Source organism: Dermacentor variabilis, chromosome 9, assembly GCF_050947875.1.
Source record: "Dermacentor variabilis isolate Ectoservices chromosome 9, ASM5094787v1, whole genome shotgun sequence".
NCBI lineage: Eukaryota > Metazoa > Arthropoda > Arachnida > Ixodida > Ixodidae > Dermacentor > Dermacentor variabilis.
In genome coordinates this window covers 56852055-56870933 of record NC_134576.1, presented here as the reverse complement: position 1 = coordinate 56870933, position 18879 = coordinate 56852055, and the positions used below count along the sequence as shown (strand labels likewise).

At 46.6% G+C, this 18879-nt stretch overlaps 1 protein-coding gene across 2 annotated transcripts in view; it reads right to left on the bottom strand.

Annotated features, from left to right (window-relative positions):
* Positions 1 to 345: 345 nt before the first annotated feature.
* The window catches only part of LOC142558014 (2-Hydroxyacid oxidase 1-like), a 58686-nt gene continuing 40152 nt past the window's right edge, over positions 346 to 18879 (bottom strand). Inside the window, exons 3-6 of one of the 2 annotated variants that reach the window (XM_075670183.1) lie at positions 15180 to 15271; positions 5038 to 5196; positions 3908 to 3992; positions 628 to 715 (exon numbers count right to left, since the gene is read on the bottom strand). In XM_075670183.1, the coding sequence (XP_075526298.1) occupies positions 3942 to 3992; positions 5038 to 5196; positions 15180 to 15271 (302 nt within the window). In that variant the 3' untranslated portion in view covers positions 628 to 715; positions 3908 to 3941. Of the gene's footprint in view, positions 716 to 3907; positions 3993 to 5037; positions 5197 to 15179; positions 15272 to 18879 lie in introns of both variants that reach the window. The other variant, XM_075670182.1, reaches the window with a different exon arrangement.

Below are 18879 nucleotides of genomic sequence, written 5' to 3'. Positions count from 1 at the left end.
ACTTTGCACTGGCTTTGAATGGAAGGCAACGAAAACAAACTTCACAAATACCAATTTATATGTAAATCATTATTCTGATTTACATTCTGTGCAGGCGAACATCGCTCGTTTGATTACTTCACACGCATTATTATCCCTCAAATTTATACGTCTAGAATATCTCCGTTAAGTGAGCTTTGAACTGGTCGCTGCATTAAAGTTGTTTTAGCCACTCAACCATACCACTCTACGTCAAGCGTCCATTGCTCAAGAAACTGAGCGTTCGTGCGATTTCGTTATTCCGATTCCGCTCGTACAGAAACAGGAGATTTTATACGAGCGTTCTTTATCCAAAAAACTCGGGTACAAATTCTCTTGAACGAGAGGTTGAGGTATCGTAGATTAGAAATGTTCGCAAGTACGAAAGATGCGCAAGTTTATCTTTTTCTGTATATTGCTCAACAAAAGTACATAAAGAGTCAGAGACAGAAAGAACGGGAGAGGAATATAGCAGATTTGCTCGTCAGGGCAACTATTACTATCCACTAATATCAAAGAAGCACGTCCAGGTCACCTCGTTCCGATTTCTCCCAAATCGCCTGCGCATACACCACCGGCCCATTGGTCAAGCCCGGCAATCATCTCTTCCTCGCTTATATGGTTGATCGAAATGGTGGCGAACAGTGATTCTCTGTGGTGAGGAATTCTTCGCATAGTTTCCCAATATCCGAACAACCTGGGACGCAAGTAAAAAAGAAAGCACATAGTCTTTGTTTTTATTGAAGAAAATAGCGTTAACTAATTATGAATGGAGGCGTCACTACGTTTGATCCTTATACATTGGCGTACAGTCTAGGAGTAGGAGGCAGCCGACAGAAATAGAGAAGTCAAAGATGTAAAGCACTGAAGCGTATGGTTAGCTGCCCTACGCTCGGGGACAAGACTGGGGCAATAGAAAGATGGGAGAAAGCGGAAAAAGGTGGCAGTTTTTTATCCATGGCAGCAACAGGTTTAAGACCTTCACACAGGTCAGTGCACCTAAAGAAATTGGCTGCAGCTTAGCTCAGCTAACCCTAGATGTGCAAAGTCAAAGCTTGGTTTAGCCTGGTTAAGCCTTGGTTTCACTTGGTTAACCCTATATTTAGCTCTGATTATTATACTTAGGTATACAATCATCGTTAGGACAGGCATGATGGCTATGCCTACGTTGGTGGCTATACATGGCTGCGATTACGCTGAGGTAGACACTCATCGTGCGAAGGTGCGTCGGTGCGGTTGCCTGTTGTGCCGCAGGGAAAGCGCAAGTGCTAGGCATGCGAAAAGACACCGCGCACCTGCACAGCGCCAAAGCACAAAAGGACAGGGTGGGAACGCGGTCGCTACATTGGTCTCAACATAGCGACACCTGTTGTATTGCGGACCCCCTCCAGTGAAGGAGTTCGCCGGGCGACATCCGCCCAGAGGTCAGACGCCGCTTGGCGAAGAGAGCGGAAAGCCTCCCGCTCCGGCGCAACGCTCACAGCAGACGGCCCGGCCTCGCTGTCATCCATGGCCAAGCTCCCACTGACTAGGCAAGCGCGGCGCACCTCTCAGCCAGGCGCACGCAGAGTCACGTCGGCGACGCAGCTACAGAGAGCGCATGCGCCAAGTCGGCGGCAGCGGCGTAGCTCGGCGCGACGAGTCACGTGATGCGTTGCCAAGGCTGCGGCCCATTTATGGTCAAATAAAGGGCAAAGTACTGGCGACGGCGAAACTCGCCTAGATTGGTGAAGCTTTTGCTTTAAAACACTAAAGCGCCGGCACATTCTCGTGGGTCGGCGAGCGATAGGGGTGTTGTTCGACTAGCGCCTGCAAGGATACCGCCCTTCGCCCAGGCTTCGGAATGCGCTGGAGGCGTAGAACACAAGGAAACTACACCGGCAGCCAGAAAGCAAAACGCACTCTTAAAGGGAAGCTTCTTTTCGCGGTTCTGACGAGTTTAGGACCGTGTTTGGTTGCGGTGGTGGTTGCACACTGGATTTGTCGTTAAACATCGCGCTCCGTATCGTCTATTCTTTCTTCATTACCATGTAATTGCGTTACGGACATCTTTTTGGAGAGTAGGATATAGGTGCGCGGAAGATAGGAGGAAGAAGGGTGGAGAGGCTGTAAGCGCACCCATTGGCTGGCGCAAGCAGCCACGTCATAAGTGAGGGATTTGAGACTAGGAGTGGTTGGTAGAACAAATGCCGTCATCAGATAGCGGCATTGAAGTGTAGAGGTCACGCACAACGGGACTGGTATGATGAACCAGCGCTCAGTCGGTAGCGGCGGCTGACTTTACACGAAAGCTACACTTAGTGCATGGGAACTGCTTATTTTTGTAACGCAGGTTATAGGTGCCTGTTCCTGCGGGGAGCGTCGGCGTTCACTGTAACGGAGCGAACGAACAGAGCGAAGGATCAAATAGCAAAACTGAAGCGCAGGGTGAGATGAAGGACAGCGAAGAAATCGCGAGAAGGAAAGTGGAGGAGGGTGGTGCTAAGGAACCATGAGGCGGAGTTGGAGAAGGAAGTTATGCGAAAAAGCATAAGAAAATAAGCGTAGTGCCGGGCAAGACGGGCTCTGTGGAGACCATGGCTACGAGGTGGCACCAGAGCAGCGGCTGTCGTCTCTTCACCGATGACGCCACCGGTACTGTATTTAAAAGCAAAACGCTGCATGAGCGGAGGTCAGTCTGCGGTGGCTGCTCTAAATTAGGCCCACGCGTCACGCACGCGCTGCTTGGCGGGATCTAGTGATTTGCGAGGCAGTCGCGGCAAACTTCGCTCCGTTTGCAACGTGGTTTACTAAAATGATTCTCACCGCCAACCAATACATCGCAAAATGAAAGCCCATAAAGCTGCGGTCAAATTGCACATTAGGAAGCATCGCAAACGCAGGCGAATTTTATTGCCTTATTCGGTCATTAGCTAGTCCGTAATACAGTTCCCAGTGTGCTTACTGTTTCTCTTCAGTGCTTAATGTCAAAAGCAGGTGTGTTTGTATGACGTAGTGGTAGCGTTTGTTTTGCAAACCACATCGAGAAGTGCTTTCACCTGAAACGTTATTTTCTTTCATTCGGGATGTAAGGTTCTCAGCGGCGACGGGAGTGCCAGTGCCACAGGGCGGTGCTGTTAGATGCGGGACTCGGGGAATGGGAGAGGAGGGCTAGTGATCCACATGTGCCCCCCACTGCAAGCCCTCTCTCTTCTACACACACACACAACATCCCATTGGTGAAGGCCTGGCCCATTTTCAACATAGTAATATTGTTCTGATATTCGGAATAATAAAAACGTTGTGTAGGTGAAATGAACCCCTACTCCTGCCCGGCACTCAGGCTGCACTTCCGTAGCCCTGGCAACGGTGAACTAACTACATGCACTTAAATTTGATGTCTGAATTCACACACAGCTCTTGCTATGCGTTTTGCCGCTCAATCCAATGGTTCTTTTCTCGTAGCTGTCGGCCGTATACTTTTGAAGCTGGAATGTGAAACCACTCGCGCGCCACGATTTCAGTTTAAGTTAACGGAATTGAAGGGGGTCCAATTGATGACGGAGCCCTCCGTAACAGCATCGTATGTAGCTCACTCTGCAACTGTGCAGCGTAATATCCTTCCGTCGAAGGCGATTCTTTTGAATCCTTTTGGATACAGCTGGCTTTTTGTGGTGTCCTATTACCCCGAGCCCACACAATTTATTGAAACCAACAAGAAATGCTACAATTCTCCAAATGGGAACACTCATTTGGCGCCATGCTTTATAAGCAAACCATATGTTCTCCTTTCTTATGAGGAAGGGGGAGGGGAAAGGGTGAGGGATGTGGAGGCCAATTTTACTTCAAGAACGCAAAATATACAGAGTGGACAGTCAACAGAACAAGAAAAAAAGTGTAAGTAGCTCACAGAGGAGTCGCATAGTGTGCTCAAGTTCCTCTCTTTATATGTGCAACACTCTGTCGACACCTTGCTTGCCCTGCGCAGAGGAAAACTGCGTCGGAGAGAAAACGCCGCCATGAAACGCACACTTTCCAAACATTTGGTAGAGTTCAAGCTGCGCAAGCACGTGACAATCCTCCATGTATAGTCGGCACTCATGCACTGTCATATTTAGTGGCAATTGCGCGTTTTCCCTTCATGTGAAGAGTACCGTATTCGGTTGGAGAAGCAAATCGTAAATAGAATGCATAGATATTGAGCGATACCACGCGCTGGAAGAACCTTTTCAGACACGTAACATTTGATGTTTGCTGAAAGTGCTATTCTCGTCAAGCAAGCGTTTCGAAGTACAGGCCACACGTCGAAGTTGGACAAGACTCCGGCTGGATACGCCCCGTACAACGTAAGCTTGCATGCGGCAAATTAACACGACAGACATCTCCTATTACTGCAAACCGACCCGGACTTGTCTCCTATGAAGTGCTTATCAGACAATTTGTCAGCATCCGTAAGAACGGCACGTGCGGTACCCCTACATAGCTGTTTCGTCGCAGCGTACCGATGATATACCAGACTTTACCGCGCAGGTACGCACTCGAATTTCAAGCCAGCTTTATGATGCATAGAAACTCTGATCCGCTTCACGTTTCTAGGCGAAATACCAAACGCGTTCCACTGCATTGGTCCCCGCCACTCGGCGCTGCTTAACTTCATTTTTGTGAGCGTTAGGCGCTCGCGTTCCAACGTAGGCTTCTCTGCGCATTGAGGACGTTTATGCTTCGCTCAGAGCTTCTTCTCCTCTGCGCTCAATTCGTGCTTTGCCCACTCTTTTATTTTCTGGAAATTGTCAATTGGAAGCGAACAATGCACGCGAATGCACAATTGCTCGGAAATGCGAAACCAAGTATCGGCGTCATACGCAGTGATTTGACAGCAGCGAAACGGTACCATGCCGCTTGCGACTGCGAACACCTTCTCGGAGAAACATTTCCTCAAGTGACGTGCATAGCTTATGTGCACAAGCCACCCTTGAACATGCCCCGAAGGATCGATGTAACGCTTCCGTAAGATATCGAAAAAGAAGAAAACCGGCTCACGTCGTATGCGAGTCCCCAGAACACCCGTCGTGCCATGAACACCGCCCGAGCTCCCAGCGCGAGCGCCTTGACCACGTCCGCACCTGTTCGCACTACGCTGTCGAAGTACACTTCCCTCTTGTCACCGACGGCGGCGACGATCTCGGGCAGGACGTCAATCTGAAACAGGTGAATGTTGCTTCTAAACAGCAAAGAAGCATTGCAGGCGGGTATGCATGAATTTCAGTGCGACCGAGAAATCCAAGGACACTTGTGCACTTTCACAAAAGCAGATCCTGGCTCAGTTCATAGAACGGACGTCCGGCGAAAGCGGCTTTCCACTACTTTCGACGAAGCACGCGTATCTGCAGCCAAAGCGATAGCGTGATAGCTGGACGAAAACGATCGCAGGCAAAATGTACAACAACGGACGCGTAACCGTTGTCTATTCGTGCGTTATCTATTCTGCCAATCAGTTCCGCGTGGCAGAAGCCCCACTTTCTTTTTTTTAGTTAGAACAGGTTTGTTTTCTAGAACACCTGTGACGCCTAAATTTCTTCACCTTTTCTTTTGGATTGCCGGAACAGGCGGATACGCTTTACTTGCACTACAAATCGCAACGCGCAGGCAGTTAACTAACAAAAATTTTTGCGGTTTCGCGTCATTTAGCACCATATTTGAATATTTTATTTGGTGGCATACGAACACGTTGATTGGAGACTCATTTTGAGCACTATGCACTATGTATTTTTATTATAGTGTAGGAAAGAGCGTCACATTGGCGCAACATATGGTGCTTTCTCCACCTTAGTTAAACATTTTAGCAATGACTTTCTCAAGGTCATAAATGGTTTCGATATTACTTCTTACTGGATGTTTAAAGTGAAGGCTCACTGAGAAAGTGAAGATGGGATACATATTCTAGAATAAACCGATGATTTCTTTATTTGGTTGCTCCTGGTTCCTTGTTATGGGTAACTATTCGAGCTTCTAGCTTCTCCCGCAAACGTCGACACTAGGACACTTTCGGGGGACTTGATTTTGAGTTCTGTAATGTGGAAACTAGGGCGAGTTGGTAACTATCATCATACCGCGTTGGTGAAGCAGTGCGCTGAACGGGGCCAAGCGTAGAGTACACAAGCAGCCAGTGTTGTGTTTCCTCGTGTGCTCTCCGCAATGTCCAATTCATTGCGCTGATTCACTCACGTTGTGTGACGTTTATTTCGTGTCCTTGGGCCCACCCGAGATGTACTACAATTAGCGCAGGGGTCACACTATAATTGTTCAATGGCACAAGACTATTGGGGTGATGACATACGGTTGCGCCCCACCTTCTAGTGTGACGGAGTGTTAGGCATAAAGTGCGCGTTCATCATTTTGGCTAGCGACTCTCAAACGAGGGACTGCGTTGGCGTTCACCTGGACAGTTATGTAAGCGTCCTCAAAACAAGGTAAGCTGTTAACTGCATCATGACTGGTCCTGGGCAACCGCCGTGGTTGCTCAGTGGCTATGATGTTGGGTTGCAAAGCAAGAAGTCGTCGGATCGAATGCCAACTACGGCGGCCGCTGTCCGATGGGGCATTAATGTGAAAACAGCCCTTTTCTTAGACTTAGGTGCACGTTAAAGAAGTCGATGTGGTCCAGCTTTCCGGAGTCCGCACCTATGGCGTGCCTCATAATCAGGTCATGGATTTAACACGTAAACCCCATAGTGGCAGTAAAACACCCCGTAGCGGGTGTGAAAGAGAAAATCTGCAGACTTTTGCGCCTTGAATGTTAGACTTTACGTAGGCCCAACGTCGGAGAAGTTTCTTTGCCTATGTTTGAGGTTTGTTTGAGTTCTTTCTGTACATCAACAGAAATCGAAGCAAAAGCAAAAGGCTATACAGCCTGACAGAGGCTTTTGCTCCGAGATACAGTTCAGCAAGCAGGCATAAGCAGACAAAAGATAATCATTGAATAATCTAAATTGTCTCTAGTTATAAAAAAACAAAAGCAATATAACAGAGTAGAGAAAACAAGCAGATCGACATTCATATATTGTAACAAGCAGCAAAATAAAAAAAAGAAACAATGTGTGCTAACAAATAAACACAGTGTACATTGAGTAAGATAAAGTCAATACACATGGAGGTTGTAATCAACACTTACAGAAATTAAACATATTCAATGCAATTTTCAAGAAGAATTTGTTTAAACCTATTTTTGGAAATTTGTTTATTTAGGTCTAAAATGTTGCCAAGTTTATTAAGCAGACTGGGTATTTGATGCAGAATATGCTGCCGACCATAGACGAGAAAACCATGGCCAGGCGGCGCTACTGCGCCTCCTGACAGCGCCCCCAATGTGGAAGCGTCAAGCCGCGCGGTCGCGCCGTGGCGCAGTCTCCGCTTTGTTTACATTGTGTTGTCCGCGCTTTTCTTCGCTGCTCGTGTTCACGGCGCTCCGTTTTCGACGGCGGCAGATCGCCTGCTTGCGCAACAGCGATGCAAAGATTGCCGTACGGTTTCAAGAAGGCTGCCGACGCCGACAGCTTTTTTTCGTGGCGGCAACCTCACGATAGGGGAGCGTCTGCTTCCGAACGTGTACGGCGTTGAACAAATTGTGGACGGTGATGTGATAGTGGAAGCCAAGTGCGTGTCACAGGTGTCCGACAAGATCGCAGACGACGTCGAGTTAGAGGTACGCACCATGTTCAGAAATTTAGCCACTTTTATTTCAATTACAACATAAGTCACACTGGCAGCAGGAACTTCTGTTGTCATACTACTCGATGACTGCAGATCCATTGGGCTGCTTCTTGACGGTTCCGTCACTTCACAAAGGCTTTTTCTGGAGTCTGTTTCACACGTGTCTTGCCGCTGCTCAAGAGCTGCGTCGCTGCAGTACGAAAGCAGATGTCCCGGTGGTGCTGACTGCTGAGAAGACTGTTGTGATTGCCATTGGTCTGTTTGGCACCGCTTCCACCTGCATCGCATATGAATGAAACAGTATGGGTGCCTATTTGTTGTGGGGATTAAATTACTCCCAATAATACGTTTGCAAAGGTAACGTTCCTGTGATTGTGTGCATATATTATTCTACAAGAGCGGTACCACTACAAGTTATGATACTTGCACACTTAGATACTTAGAAAGCATGGGAAAACAACAAACATAACGCGCACGTCTCGAGCGGCTGCTTTCCGATCTGCCGCTTCCCGACGCACGCGACGACCGCGGCTTGCATTAAATGCGGTCTGCTAACACACAAAAGTAGCGCGCGGCCCCTTTCGTTACCTGCACAACTAGTAATTTAAGTTGCAGCGTTTGGAAAAGGGAAATAATTCTCTTGAGCTCGTCCATGCCGATCGCGAGGGAAGGCACAGTGCAATCAAATAAATTCGGGGGTTCTAAGCGCCAAAACCATGCCAAAACCACGAAATCATTATGAGGCCCGCTGTAATGGGGAGGCTCAGGAATAATTTTAACCTCTGGGGGTTCTTTAACGTGCACAAAAATCAAAGCACACGGTAACAAGGGTGTTCTTGCATTTTGCCCCTATCGATATGCGACCGCCGTGGCTGGGAATCGAGCACGCGTCGTAGAGCTTAGCGGCGCAACACGCCTGCATTTACCGCTAACAAACGGCGGATGCCACCACAATTCAACAACGCGACACGACTAAACAAACGGCCGTGCACTAACAACAGGCATATGACTATTCCGCTTTCAAGATATTACACGCGAATGCGAAAGTATGAGACTTACTTGACTCGGCGCACTGCAGTTATCCATGCTTGTCGTCTGTCCTTCTCGTACCACTTCCCAGGAAATCTGTAGAACTTCACGGGCGGCGTACAACCGTTCGTATTTTCGAGGCTGTTGTGGCAATCAACAACACATCAGTATTGCGTGCCACCTTTCCTGGCTGATGAGGTCGCACTCGGCATCGCAAAATCCACGCGCACGAGCGCTCCCGCCGTACAGAACACAGGCGCGCGCTAGCGCAGCGACGACCCTCGAAACTTCCATCGGTCCGCTAGGGGAGCATTCGGCGCTGGTGCCGCGCGGGCAAACTTTAGGTTGCCTCGTCTATAGGTAGTTCTAATTTTTGGTGTTCTTATACTTTGTGACCGGAGGCAATATTGAACACATCTAGAAGAACTGTACGTGGGGTATAGCTTATTATTTTGGATATGCAGAAAAAGCTTAAGATAATAGATTTGGTTAGCTTGCAATATGAAATGTTTAGTAAAAAGTGGACGCGTGCTGAGACCTTGCGGCTGACCATAATATCCCTCAAATATTCGTAGTAGCTTTTTTTTGTAATGTGAGTAATGTGGTATAGTTCTGTGCTGTCGTTGTGCCCCAAATCAACACGCAGTAACTAAGCCTGGAATAGAATAATGTATAATATAGCGCTTTCTTGAGCCAAAGTGGTAATAATCGGCTTAACCTGTATGTACATCCAACACTTTTGCTTAATTCTAATGCTAATTTATTTACGTGTTCATTCCAAGACAGGTCTTCCTGGAACCATACGCCCAGAAATTTTTGAACCTTAACTTGCTGAAGCGACTGGCCCTCAAAGTAAACATTTAAGCTTATATTCCGTGGCTTATTGATAGGTGCAAACAATATGTATTTAGTTTTACTCACGTTTAGTCGTAACTTCTTTATTTTAAGCCAACAAGACAGCTTACTTAGATAGGTATTTACACTTCCTTCAAGGTTAGAAACTGAAACATCAGTAAAAATCGGCGTACATAATTATTTTAGGAGAATCCGGAATGCGACACAGGTCATTTACGTAAATTATAAATAACAGTGGACCGAGTATAGATCCTTGTGGGACACCTTTCTTGACCTTAGCATGGGAGGATGTTTCTTGATTAATAACTACATATTGGTAACGGTCTGTCAAGTAATGTTGTAGTAATCTATTGGCAATACCACGGACGCCGTAATTATTAAGTTTTTCTAGAAGAACGCTATGACACACGGTATCAAATGCTTTACGGAAATCTACAAACAGTCCTAGCGTGTAAAGCTTTGACTCGAAATTATTTAGTATCTCACTTTTATTATCGAGTAATGCAAGCTCAGTGGATTTGCTTTTTGAAAGCCAAATTGGGCCTCACTTAGGATATTATACTTCTTAAAAAAATTTTGTAATCTGATATTTATAGCACTTTCAAACACTTTCGACAGTATCGGAAGTACCGATATTGGCCGATAATTTGCAATTTCTTTGTCATTACCACCTTTGAAAACGGGACACACACGAGCTATTTTCAGTTGATCAGGAAAAACTCCAGTAGAGAAAGTTAAGTTAATAATGTATGAGAGCGCGGGCGATATCACATCAGCAACGTATTTTATTGGCATAGGTTTGATGTCATCATGTCCTGCCGCACAGTTGTTTTTGATCTTAGTTATTAATTCTTCAGTCTCACGACATGAAACAGAATGCAAAACTATGGAGTTAGGTAAGCCATGGTCATTTATCGATAATCTTGGATCATCGTCATCACATATCTCATCGTAACCACAACTAGTAATGAAGTAATCGTTCATTTCAGTTGCAACCTCTCTGTAGCCAAGGCCGCTAGAGTTAGCTAGAATGCTAGGGACGTGGTTTTGTTTTATTCGACCGGAAAGATTCCTAACTTAGTTCCAAATTCTCCTGGGATCATTACTTATTTTGCAAAATAAATTCTCATAATATCTGAACTTAGCACACCTTAGTTCACCATTTAGCTGGTTTCTGTACTTTTTAAACTCAATAAATAAATTTATGTCGCGTGTCTTTACAAATGCATGGTACATGCTATTCTTCTTTTTTATTTTTTTAAATAAGATATTAGTTATCCAGACTTTTCTAATTTTCTGCCGTTTTACGTACCTTACAGATACCTGGAAAGCGTCATAACATTTTATCAGTTTAGACATGAAAACGTTGTATGCCAAGTTAGGATCCTTTTCCCGGAACACGTGATTCCACTCGGTCTGAATAACATGATGCCGGAATACTTCTAGTGTCCTAGCGTTGATCTGGCGTGACCGCACTTTTTCATTAGCTTCGCGACTATCGTTGGAAGAAGGAAAGGTACAAAAGATAGGTAAATGGTCGCTTACTTCTACAATCAGCACTCCAGCAACGCAGTGCGGCGGGTGTATGTTCGTCAAACAGATATCAAGCAAAGTCGCAGTCTGCGCAGTGATACGGGTTGCCTTAGAAATGACATTTTTGCAAGCAAATGATTTCGCTAGTACTGTTAACTGACGTGACGATGCATCTTGAGATAACATATCGATATTCACGTCGCCCATTACCACAAATGGAAAGCCAGCATGACACAAATATTCCAGCACGTCTTCCATGAACTTAGCAAATGCAGATTTAGTTCCAGAAGGTGGTCGATAAACGACAACAGCAAATGCTTTTTCTAGGCGTATCATAAGACACTCTACAACCTCGTCAATAATAGAAAATTGGGAGTGAACTTCACGTTTTAATGACTGCTTAACGTAAATAGCCACACCACCTCCTCTTCCTAAAGGACGCACTAGGCCATTGTAAATATAGTTTTCGAAGTATGGCGGATCTTCACCTACAGATAGCCATGTTTCAGAAAATAATAGCAAGTCAAAACTAAATGAAAAGGAGCCGAGGACATCAAGGATCATGTCTGTCTTGTTGCGTATGCTGCGTGTGTTTAGATGAAAGGCCTTGATGCGCTTGCGCGCATCCCGAAGTAGACTATTCAAGGAATGGCTGTCATGATAATCATCGCTAGGCGTTGCGCTAACAGAGTTCATGAAACTTGCGAGCGTCTGTCAAATTTGGGCGTGTTCCGATACAGTGTTTATTCTCCAGTAGTTCCACCTGCTTCTGCAGTCATCTTATCGAGGTCGTTAGCGTTCCTGATTTTCAGTACAGGCGAGCCTTCGTTTCTACGTGAAAAGACATTGCCCCCCGATGTCCAAACAAATTTCCACCGCATTTCCTTCTTTCTCTGTATAGCTGACCAGAGAAGCTGTTTGCCGTGTTTCGTCAGATGCTCATTGACATATACTGCAGAGGAAGTCTGGCTGCCCAAATCCTTGCTATCGATTCTGACTTTCTTTGACTTGCTTAAAACAGCAGCCTTCTTTGTCCTGCGCACAAATCGGACAATTATATTACTTTGGTCATGACGAGCAGTCGGTACTCTGTGACAGATATCGACGTCATCCGCAGTTATGTCTTCTTGAATGAGAACACCGATTTTCTTAACTGCTGCAAGTGGTTCAACATCAGGCGGAACACCCTTAATTTCCAGATTATTTGAGCGCTGATATTGCTCAACCTCCTATATCCTGCGGTGCAGTCTATCATTTTCAGCTCTGAGCTCTTCGTTTAGCCTCATTACTGACTGAATATCTTCTCTGAGATCTTTCACTTCCTTCAAAACATCTTTTATATCTCGAAGTTCTTTTCTCAATTCACGTCGTAAGTCTTCTATGGCTTTGGCGGTATCGCGCGCATCTTTAGACATAGTTAGCCAATACAAATGAAATCACTAGCAAAGCATCAAAGCCAAGAACAGTACGTCCGGCAGCAGTGCACAGCTTGCGAAGTTTAACTGCTGCAAGTGCAGCTGGAAATTTCTCACCTGAAAGAGGCGTAGATTTAGTGTGCGATGCCAAAGTGCACTGCTGCCGGACTGTGGACGACGACTTTCTTGCAGCGTCTTTATGTAGCAGCGGTGAACCGTTGCCCTCTAGTGATGCGCAGCTTCGTCGTCGATTCAGGAAACACGTCCTGCTATGCCAGTTCCGGGGTATCAGGCAGCATCAGCGATGTGTTGGCAGTAGGCGTATCTGAAAGAGGCGTAGATTTAGTGTGCGATGCCAAAGTGCACTGCTGCCGGACTGTGGACGACGACTTTCTTGCAGCGTCTTTATGTAGCAGCGGTGAACCGTTGCCCTCTGGTGATGCGCAGCTTCGTCGTCGATTCAGGAAACACGTCCTGCTATGCCAGTTCCGGGGTATCAGGCAGCATCAGCGATGTGTTGGCAGTAGGCGTATCTGAAAGAGGCGTAGATTTAGTGTGCGATGCCAAAGTGCACTGCTGCCGGACTGTCATTGGACTGTTGTGTGCATTTGTCCCTTAGGGGTGCCGTTATTGAGGAGTGGGATCGAGCTTGCTTACACTCCGACGGTGACTGCCAGCGTGGTGAAGAAGGTGAAGCAGTGGGTACGGACGTGCCATTTGGTGATGGCTGGCTCTAAAGTTAGGTCTGGCGTACGCGACTCTGAAGGGCTGAAGGTAGGTCTGACAGACTTCCTGCGCCTGCGGCGCTGGTGTTGAGCTAGTCGTGCCGGATTAAACATTTCTCACGTCTTACAGAATAAATACTCGACCCCACTCGACCCCATTCAGCAATGCGGGCACTCATAGGGACGAATGCATACAACACGAGCAAAGAAACATCTTCTCCGAGTGTCCAAGCCAAGTTAAACCTTCGATGAGCAATAGCCCCTACATTTTCCTTCCCGCAAACGCTCTTACTCGCGCATGCGCAGAAACGTCCCGTATGCCTGCAAATGTCACGTTGCACTATACTTACTGGCAATTCTACAGTCAAAGCCCGGCCGTTCCACCATATATCGAAAACCATCTGCGACGGCTACAATGTTCGTGCTGCGCTGTGTTTTCAAGTCGTAGTTCGCGCTATCCGAGCGGCTACACGAAGGTCAATTGGTCACTGCTGCTGCCGCGTTTCCCCGCTGCAGCGTTTGGACAGCGAGTTTCTGCGGTCGTCGGGTGAGGCGTGTTCACGTAGACTTGTGAGCGCGTGAAACTATGCTTGTTCATTCGCGGACAACTTTCTGTGACCATAAAGGGAAAGCTACGGAGGCAAAGCGCGCACAAGTGAGAGCGCTCCTGAAAAGAATCCCACGTTTTAATATTCTTTAGTTTAGGCTAGGGGAGACAAACATATCAGAAAGAGTTAACTAAGACAGAACACACCACTTAGTTTAAAGCTTTACATCTTTTGCGATTTTTCCCATTAGCGTCTGGAGAAAGGCGAAACCGTTGAACGCAAAAGTTGCGTCGATTTACGGTCTGTTACGAGCAACTGCCATGGTTGCTCAGCGGCTATTCTGTTGGGCTGTTGAGGAGGAGGTAGCGTTGTCGAATCCCGGCCACGGCGGTCGCATATCAATGGGGGCGAAATGTGAAGACTGCCGCGTACTGAGATTTACCTGCACGTAAAATAACCCCAGGTGTTCCAAATTTCCGTAGTTCACCACTACCGGTGCCTCATAATCCCATGGTGGTTTTGGAACGTAACACCCCATAACTTCAACCTCTCTCCAAGGAACCAAAAGCCCTGTCAAACACTGCCGAGCTACTTGGCGCTGTAACACATGTGCAGCAGCTACGCGTCCGTAGCTTTCCGTTCGTAGCCACGTAAAGTTACCCGCGAGTATAGCATGCTTATGTTGAAATGTTTATAAGGCCCACAAAATTACTATCCCTTATTAGTATAGCTCTCCACCAGTTTGATATCGCAATCGATGCGTCGCCTTCCGGAGGAAATTGCGACTTTTTTGCCGGGACATTTGCTTCTAATGGGCGTTCGCCTAGGTGCGCTTGCTCGATCCCTGTGTCCGCCGCTTAAACTTCTGTCCAAGCGACATAATAACGGCCGATTCAGAGTCCATAATGGCGAACCGGCAGTTGTTTGCCTTCAGTGGGCAGTTTCCAAAACAGATTAGGAGCAGCGAAAGTCCCCAGATTCCTCATTCGTAACTCATGCGTGGGCCCTACTCTCGGAAAAATGCGAAAAAGAAGGTATCCATCAATACAACAGTCGAGTGATGATCATCATCATCGCCCTTCATCCTTTCACTCGCAGGTGAAGGATGGTAGGTTGGAGTGGTCAAGTTCGGGCTTACATCGCTGATTTTCTATTAATAAACTAGTCTACTAATGCTACTCCGTTTTTTGTAGATACAGACATTGTGCAAGCTATACTGAGTTTTCTTTTACCCTTCTTTACTTGAGCTGGCGTGGGGGAGGGATGCGCTAGTATTAGACGAAGTTTTAAGACCCTAGAAGTTTATTGGCTTTGCGCTGCTTTCCGCAGCATTGGTCGCTGAGCTACTTCAAGTGTCATTCACGCACCGTGGCCGGGGCTTCATCCAGCTGGCGGCCTCCGTGGTTGGACACGATGACGGTCGCAGCGCCGTGACGGTGTGCTTGGAGCGCTGCTTCGGCTGCAACATGAAGGACTAGTGTAAGTCAGAGCAACTTCTGCGATTTGTTAGTTCGCGGCGATAGAGAAAATAGCGCTTGCGGTAATGGCTAGACCGTGCGTAGCATATCCGCTTTGCATGAGTTCGCTATTGCTTTCATTATACGCCACCCAAAGTTTGCACTGTAGATGCAGACACCGTCGTAACACATGCTACAGTTGTGTTCCGTGTTTAGGCACTTTAACGTGATTATATTTTTGCCACCGGGTGTTTCTACGCTAGCTCACAAAGATGAAGAAGTAAGCAAAGGGCTCGCGCTGGCCATCTGATGTTTTACAGTGAAGTTGTGAGCCTCAGGATGGTCGGGATTGTTCTTGTGCGCGTGCGCGGCGCTGACACAAAAATGGGGGTCGATCCCAGACACAGTGTAAAGAAGCGAGAAGCGCACAGTGTACTGCCTCTCCAAGAGGCATGACATGACGTCATCAGGTGATATGGTTTGACGAAGACTACATCGGGCGGCTTTTGACATGAGGCCGTTATCACATGTCGGTCAAGTTTTTCGTTTCGCCAATGTATGCTGCCTGACAGAACATTTGATTTTGTAGACGACCGCCTGGGCTCTAAGTCTTGATGAACGGTTCTTGGGTTTCAATAGAGGGTGATTTATTGTGTTAATCGGTTCCTGCATGAATTTCATGCTTTCTTACTTAAAATTCTGTGAATGGCTTCACTGGTACCTTTGATGTAGGGGTGAGTTGTCCGTTTGCGGTAAAATGGGGATAGCAAGGGCTGTTTTCTTCCCGGAAATGGATATTTCTTCCCTATGTGAAAGCTACCAGTGAAGCCATGAGCAGAATATTAAATAAAGAAAGCTTAAAGCTCAAGCAGAAATCGGCGGACACAATAAACCATCTCGTGCCCAAATTCAGGGACCATTCATCAAGACAGAGAGCCGAAGGAGTCTTCGACAAAATCAATTCTTCCGACTGACAGGCAGCATGTATTGGCGAACACTTCACCGAAAGTATGAAGCAACACAAGAACCATGTCAGAACGTTGTTCAGGGAAAGAAACTCCCAAGCCGAACCCTCAGAAGGTGGGGACCAAATAATTACTTTTGAAGAAACGGAAATTCCAACAATTGAGACCAACCAATAGAGACGACTTTTGCTGGAGTCGTGGTATATACAAAACACCAGAAGCAGCTTAAGCCTTTCGTTTACGTTCATGGTTAAAGCACAGCCAAAAAAGGGACCAACGATCTCGGACCGCGCCCAGCCCACTACCCTTGTGTACCCATGAAGAATCTACCCTCACCCACCCCACCTAAGCAATACAAGAACGATGAAGAGCGCATGACATGACACAGAGACAAGACAGATGACACAATGAAATATCCTAGCCGAAAATTCAGAAGACATAGACCATTCGAATAAACCGTAATTACAAGCGAGACGAACCAACAAAACCGACGCTCTCAATCATTCGTAAGAAAACGTGGCGTCAGGTTAAATTCATGATAAGCACAGAACCATCCCTGGCCATGCCCGGCCTACCACCCTCAAGCAGCCAAGACGAATACCACGCCCCTCACTCCACCCCCCTCCAATGTCGGACCATGAAAGCTTAAGCATGGCTCCTTCACAGTTCTATCATCATCCCTCCTACAGGAGGAGCGATGTTGGTTCCGAAACGTTCGAAAAATAAACTTCCTTTTTTTGGAGCTCCTCAAAGTCATGAATCATTAATCTATTAGACACGCAAATCTGTCAAAATGCTTTGCTTGAAGTCTACATACGGTCCTATTTTAAAGGCGATAAAAAGCTTAAATATGTCCTTTGGAACTGTAGAGCCCATTCGATGGATTCGAAGAAGGCTATTTGTACAGAAACAGTCCTGAAGACGCATGTAGCAATGGGAATACCAAAGTGATAAGTAGAACCTAATATCTTGAAAGCATTAGGCGTAGCAGAATTACAGACTACAGCTGCTTAGTCAGGTCTGATTGTACGAAAGTCTAATACAATCACGCCTTGCGAAGTGCGTGAGAAGAGCTTCAGCAGATTCGCAGCCTTGAGGAACTTGGCTTTGAGATACTTCAGGTTGCAAATAAAGGTTACTTTATTGTCCAATAATCTGTGTTCGGAGCTCACAGGTAGTCGTTCTCCATGGAGAGCTATCGCGGGGTACGGTAGCAAACCTCTCTTCTTCGAGAAGAGGATGCACGTACTTTTTCGAGTGTTCACTTTAAAACCATTTTTGTCCGCCCGCTTAGGAAATTTATTTGGCTAACATACTTGGATGTCAACACACGCCCATAATAAAACATTGTACCTTGTATGGTAGCATAGAGCAAATTCATTCTGACAACCAATAGAGTACACCAGCGCACCACCTTGTGGTGCAGCAGCCTCCTGCGTAAATGAAAAAGACATAACGTTGCCAACCCTAACAAGGAGCATGCGATAAGAGAAGTAACTCCGAATCGCGTTCAGCAAATTGCCTGGAACTTTCATTTCAGCTTGATCACGCAGGATTTCAAAGCACCAAGTTGTACCGCATGCCTTCTCAAATAAAATAATAACACTGGTAAGAGCTGTTTATGCACAAAGTCATCACGGATATTAGTAATAATGTGGACAAGGTTATCTGTTGTGGATGTGCCCTGTCTGAAATTTTATGGTGGGGTCTGTCGTTTGTTTCAATAAAAATAAAGGTGCCACCAGTTACACACTTTCTCAAAGACTTTGCATATCAACTTCTCAGAGCTGCAGGCCTCTACTGGCCGAGGATGGGGCCTCACCCCTTTGGGAATAGGAATTATCATTGGTGTGTCCCCTCTTCATGGGACGGTGAAGTATTGATACAAAAGCATTTACCAAGGCAGTGATGGCAGCCATCCACCACGGACTCCTACAAGGAGACTCAACAACCTTCGAACAATACCTGCAAGAGCGCAATGCATCTCCGCTATTAGCTATTACAAAGAACCTACGTTTGGCTGCAGACACAAGCGGCTCCTTGCATGAATATTTATTACCAAAAGTACTACTGAATTTAAGAACGCGTTATTACGCAGACTAGAGTTGTTTAGGGATTGTTTAAAAACGCGTTCTTAATTTCCTTATTGTTTGCTTTAAAAAATCTTCGTCTGCGCCGCCTGAGGTTACCTCTTCCAACCGAGAAATTCCAAAGTGAGAAGCAAAAAGGAGACGAGAAACATGAAAAGGTGATGCAGGAAGAAAAAAGAATGAAGAGGACAGGAAAAGGCCACTGCCGATTTCTTCCAGGTAGGTCAGTCTGGAGGTGCCGTCTATGTGAAGCAGGGGCCAAAGTGGCGTGTCGCGTCCGCCAGGAGTCTAACGTCCAAACGCGCGGTATCGGCTCAGCACCCAGGGTCCCTCTTTCCCCAGACAAGCCTGAGCCGTGCACAGCTAAATGCAGGAAGGTTCCAACCTCATGTCTTCGGGTACGTCGTGGCGCCGCACGCCAAACACCTATTTATGCAGCCGCCCATGTGGACAATTGTGCTATCGTTAATCAGTCGTTGGTTATGCCACCGTAGTCATGGCATCACCATCATTACTTCGTCTTCATACATTCTTTATCATACCATCACCGTGATG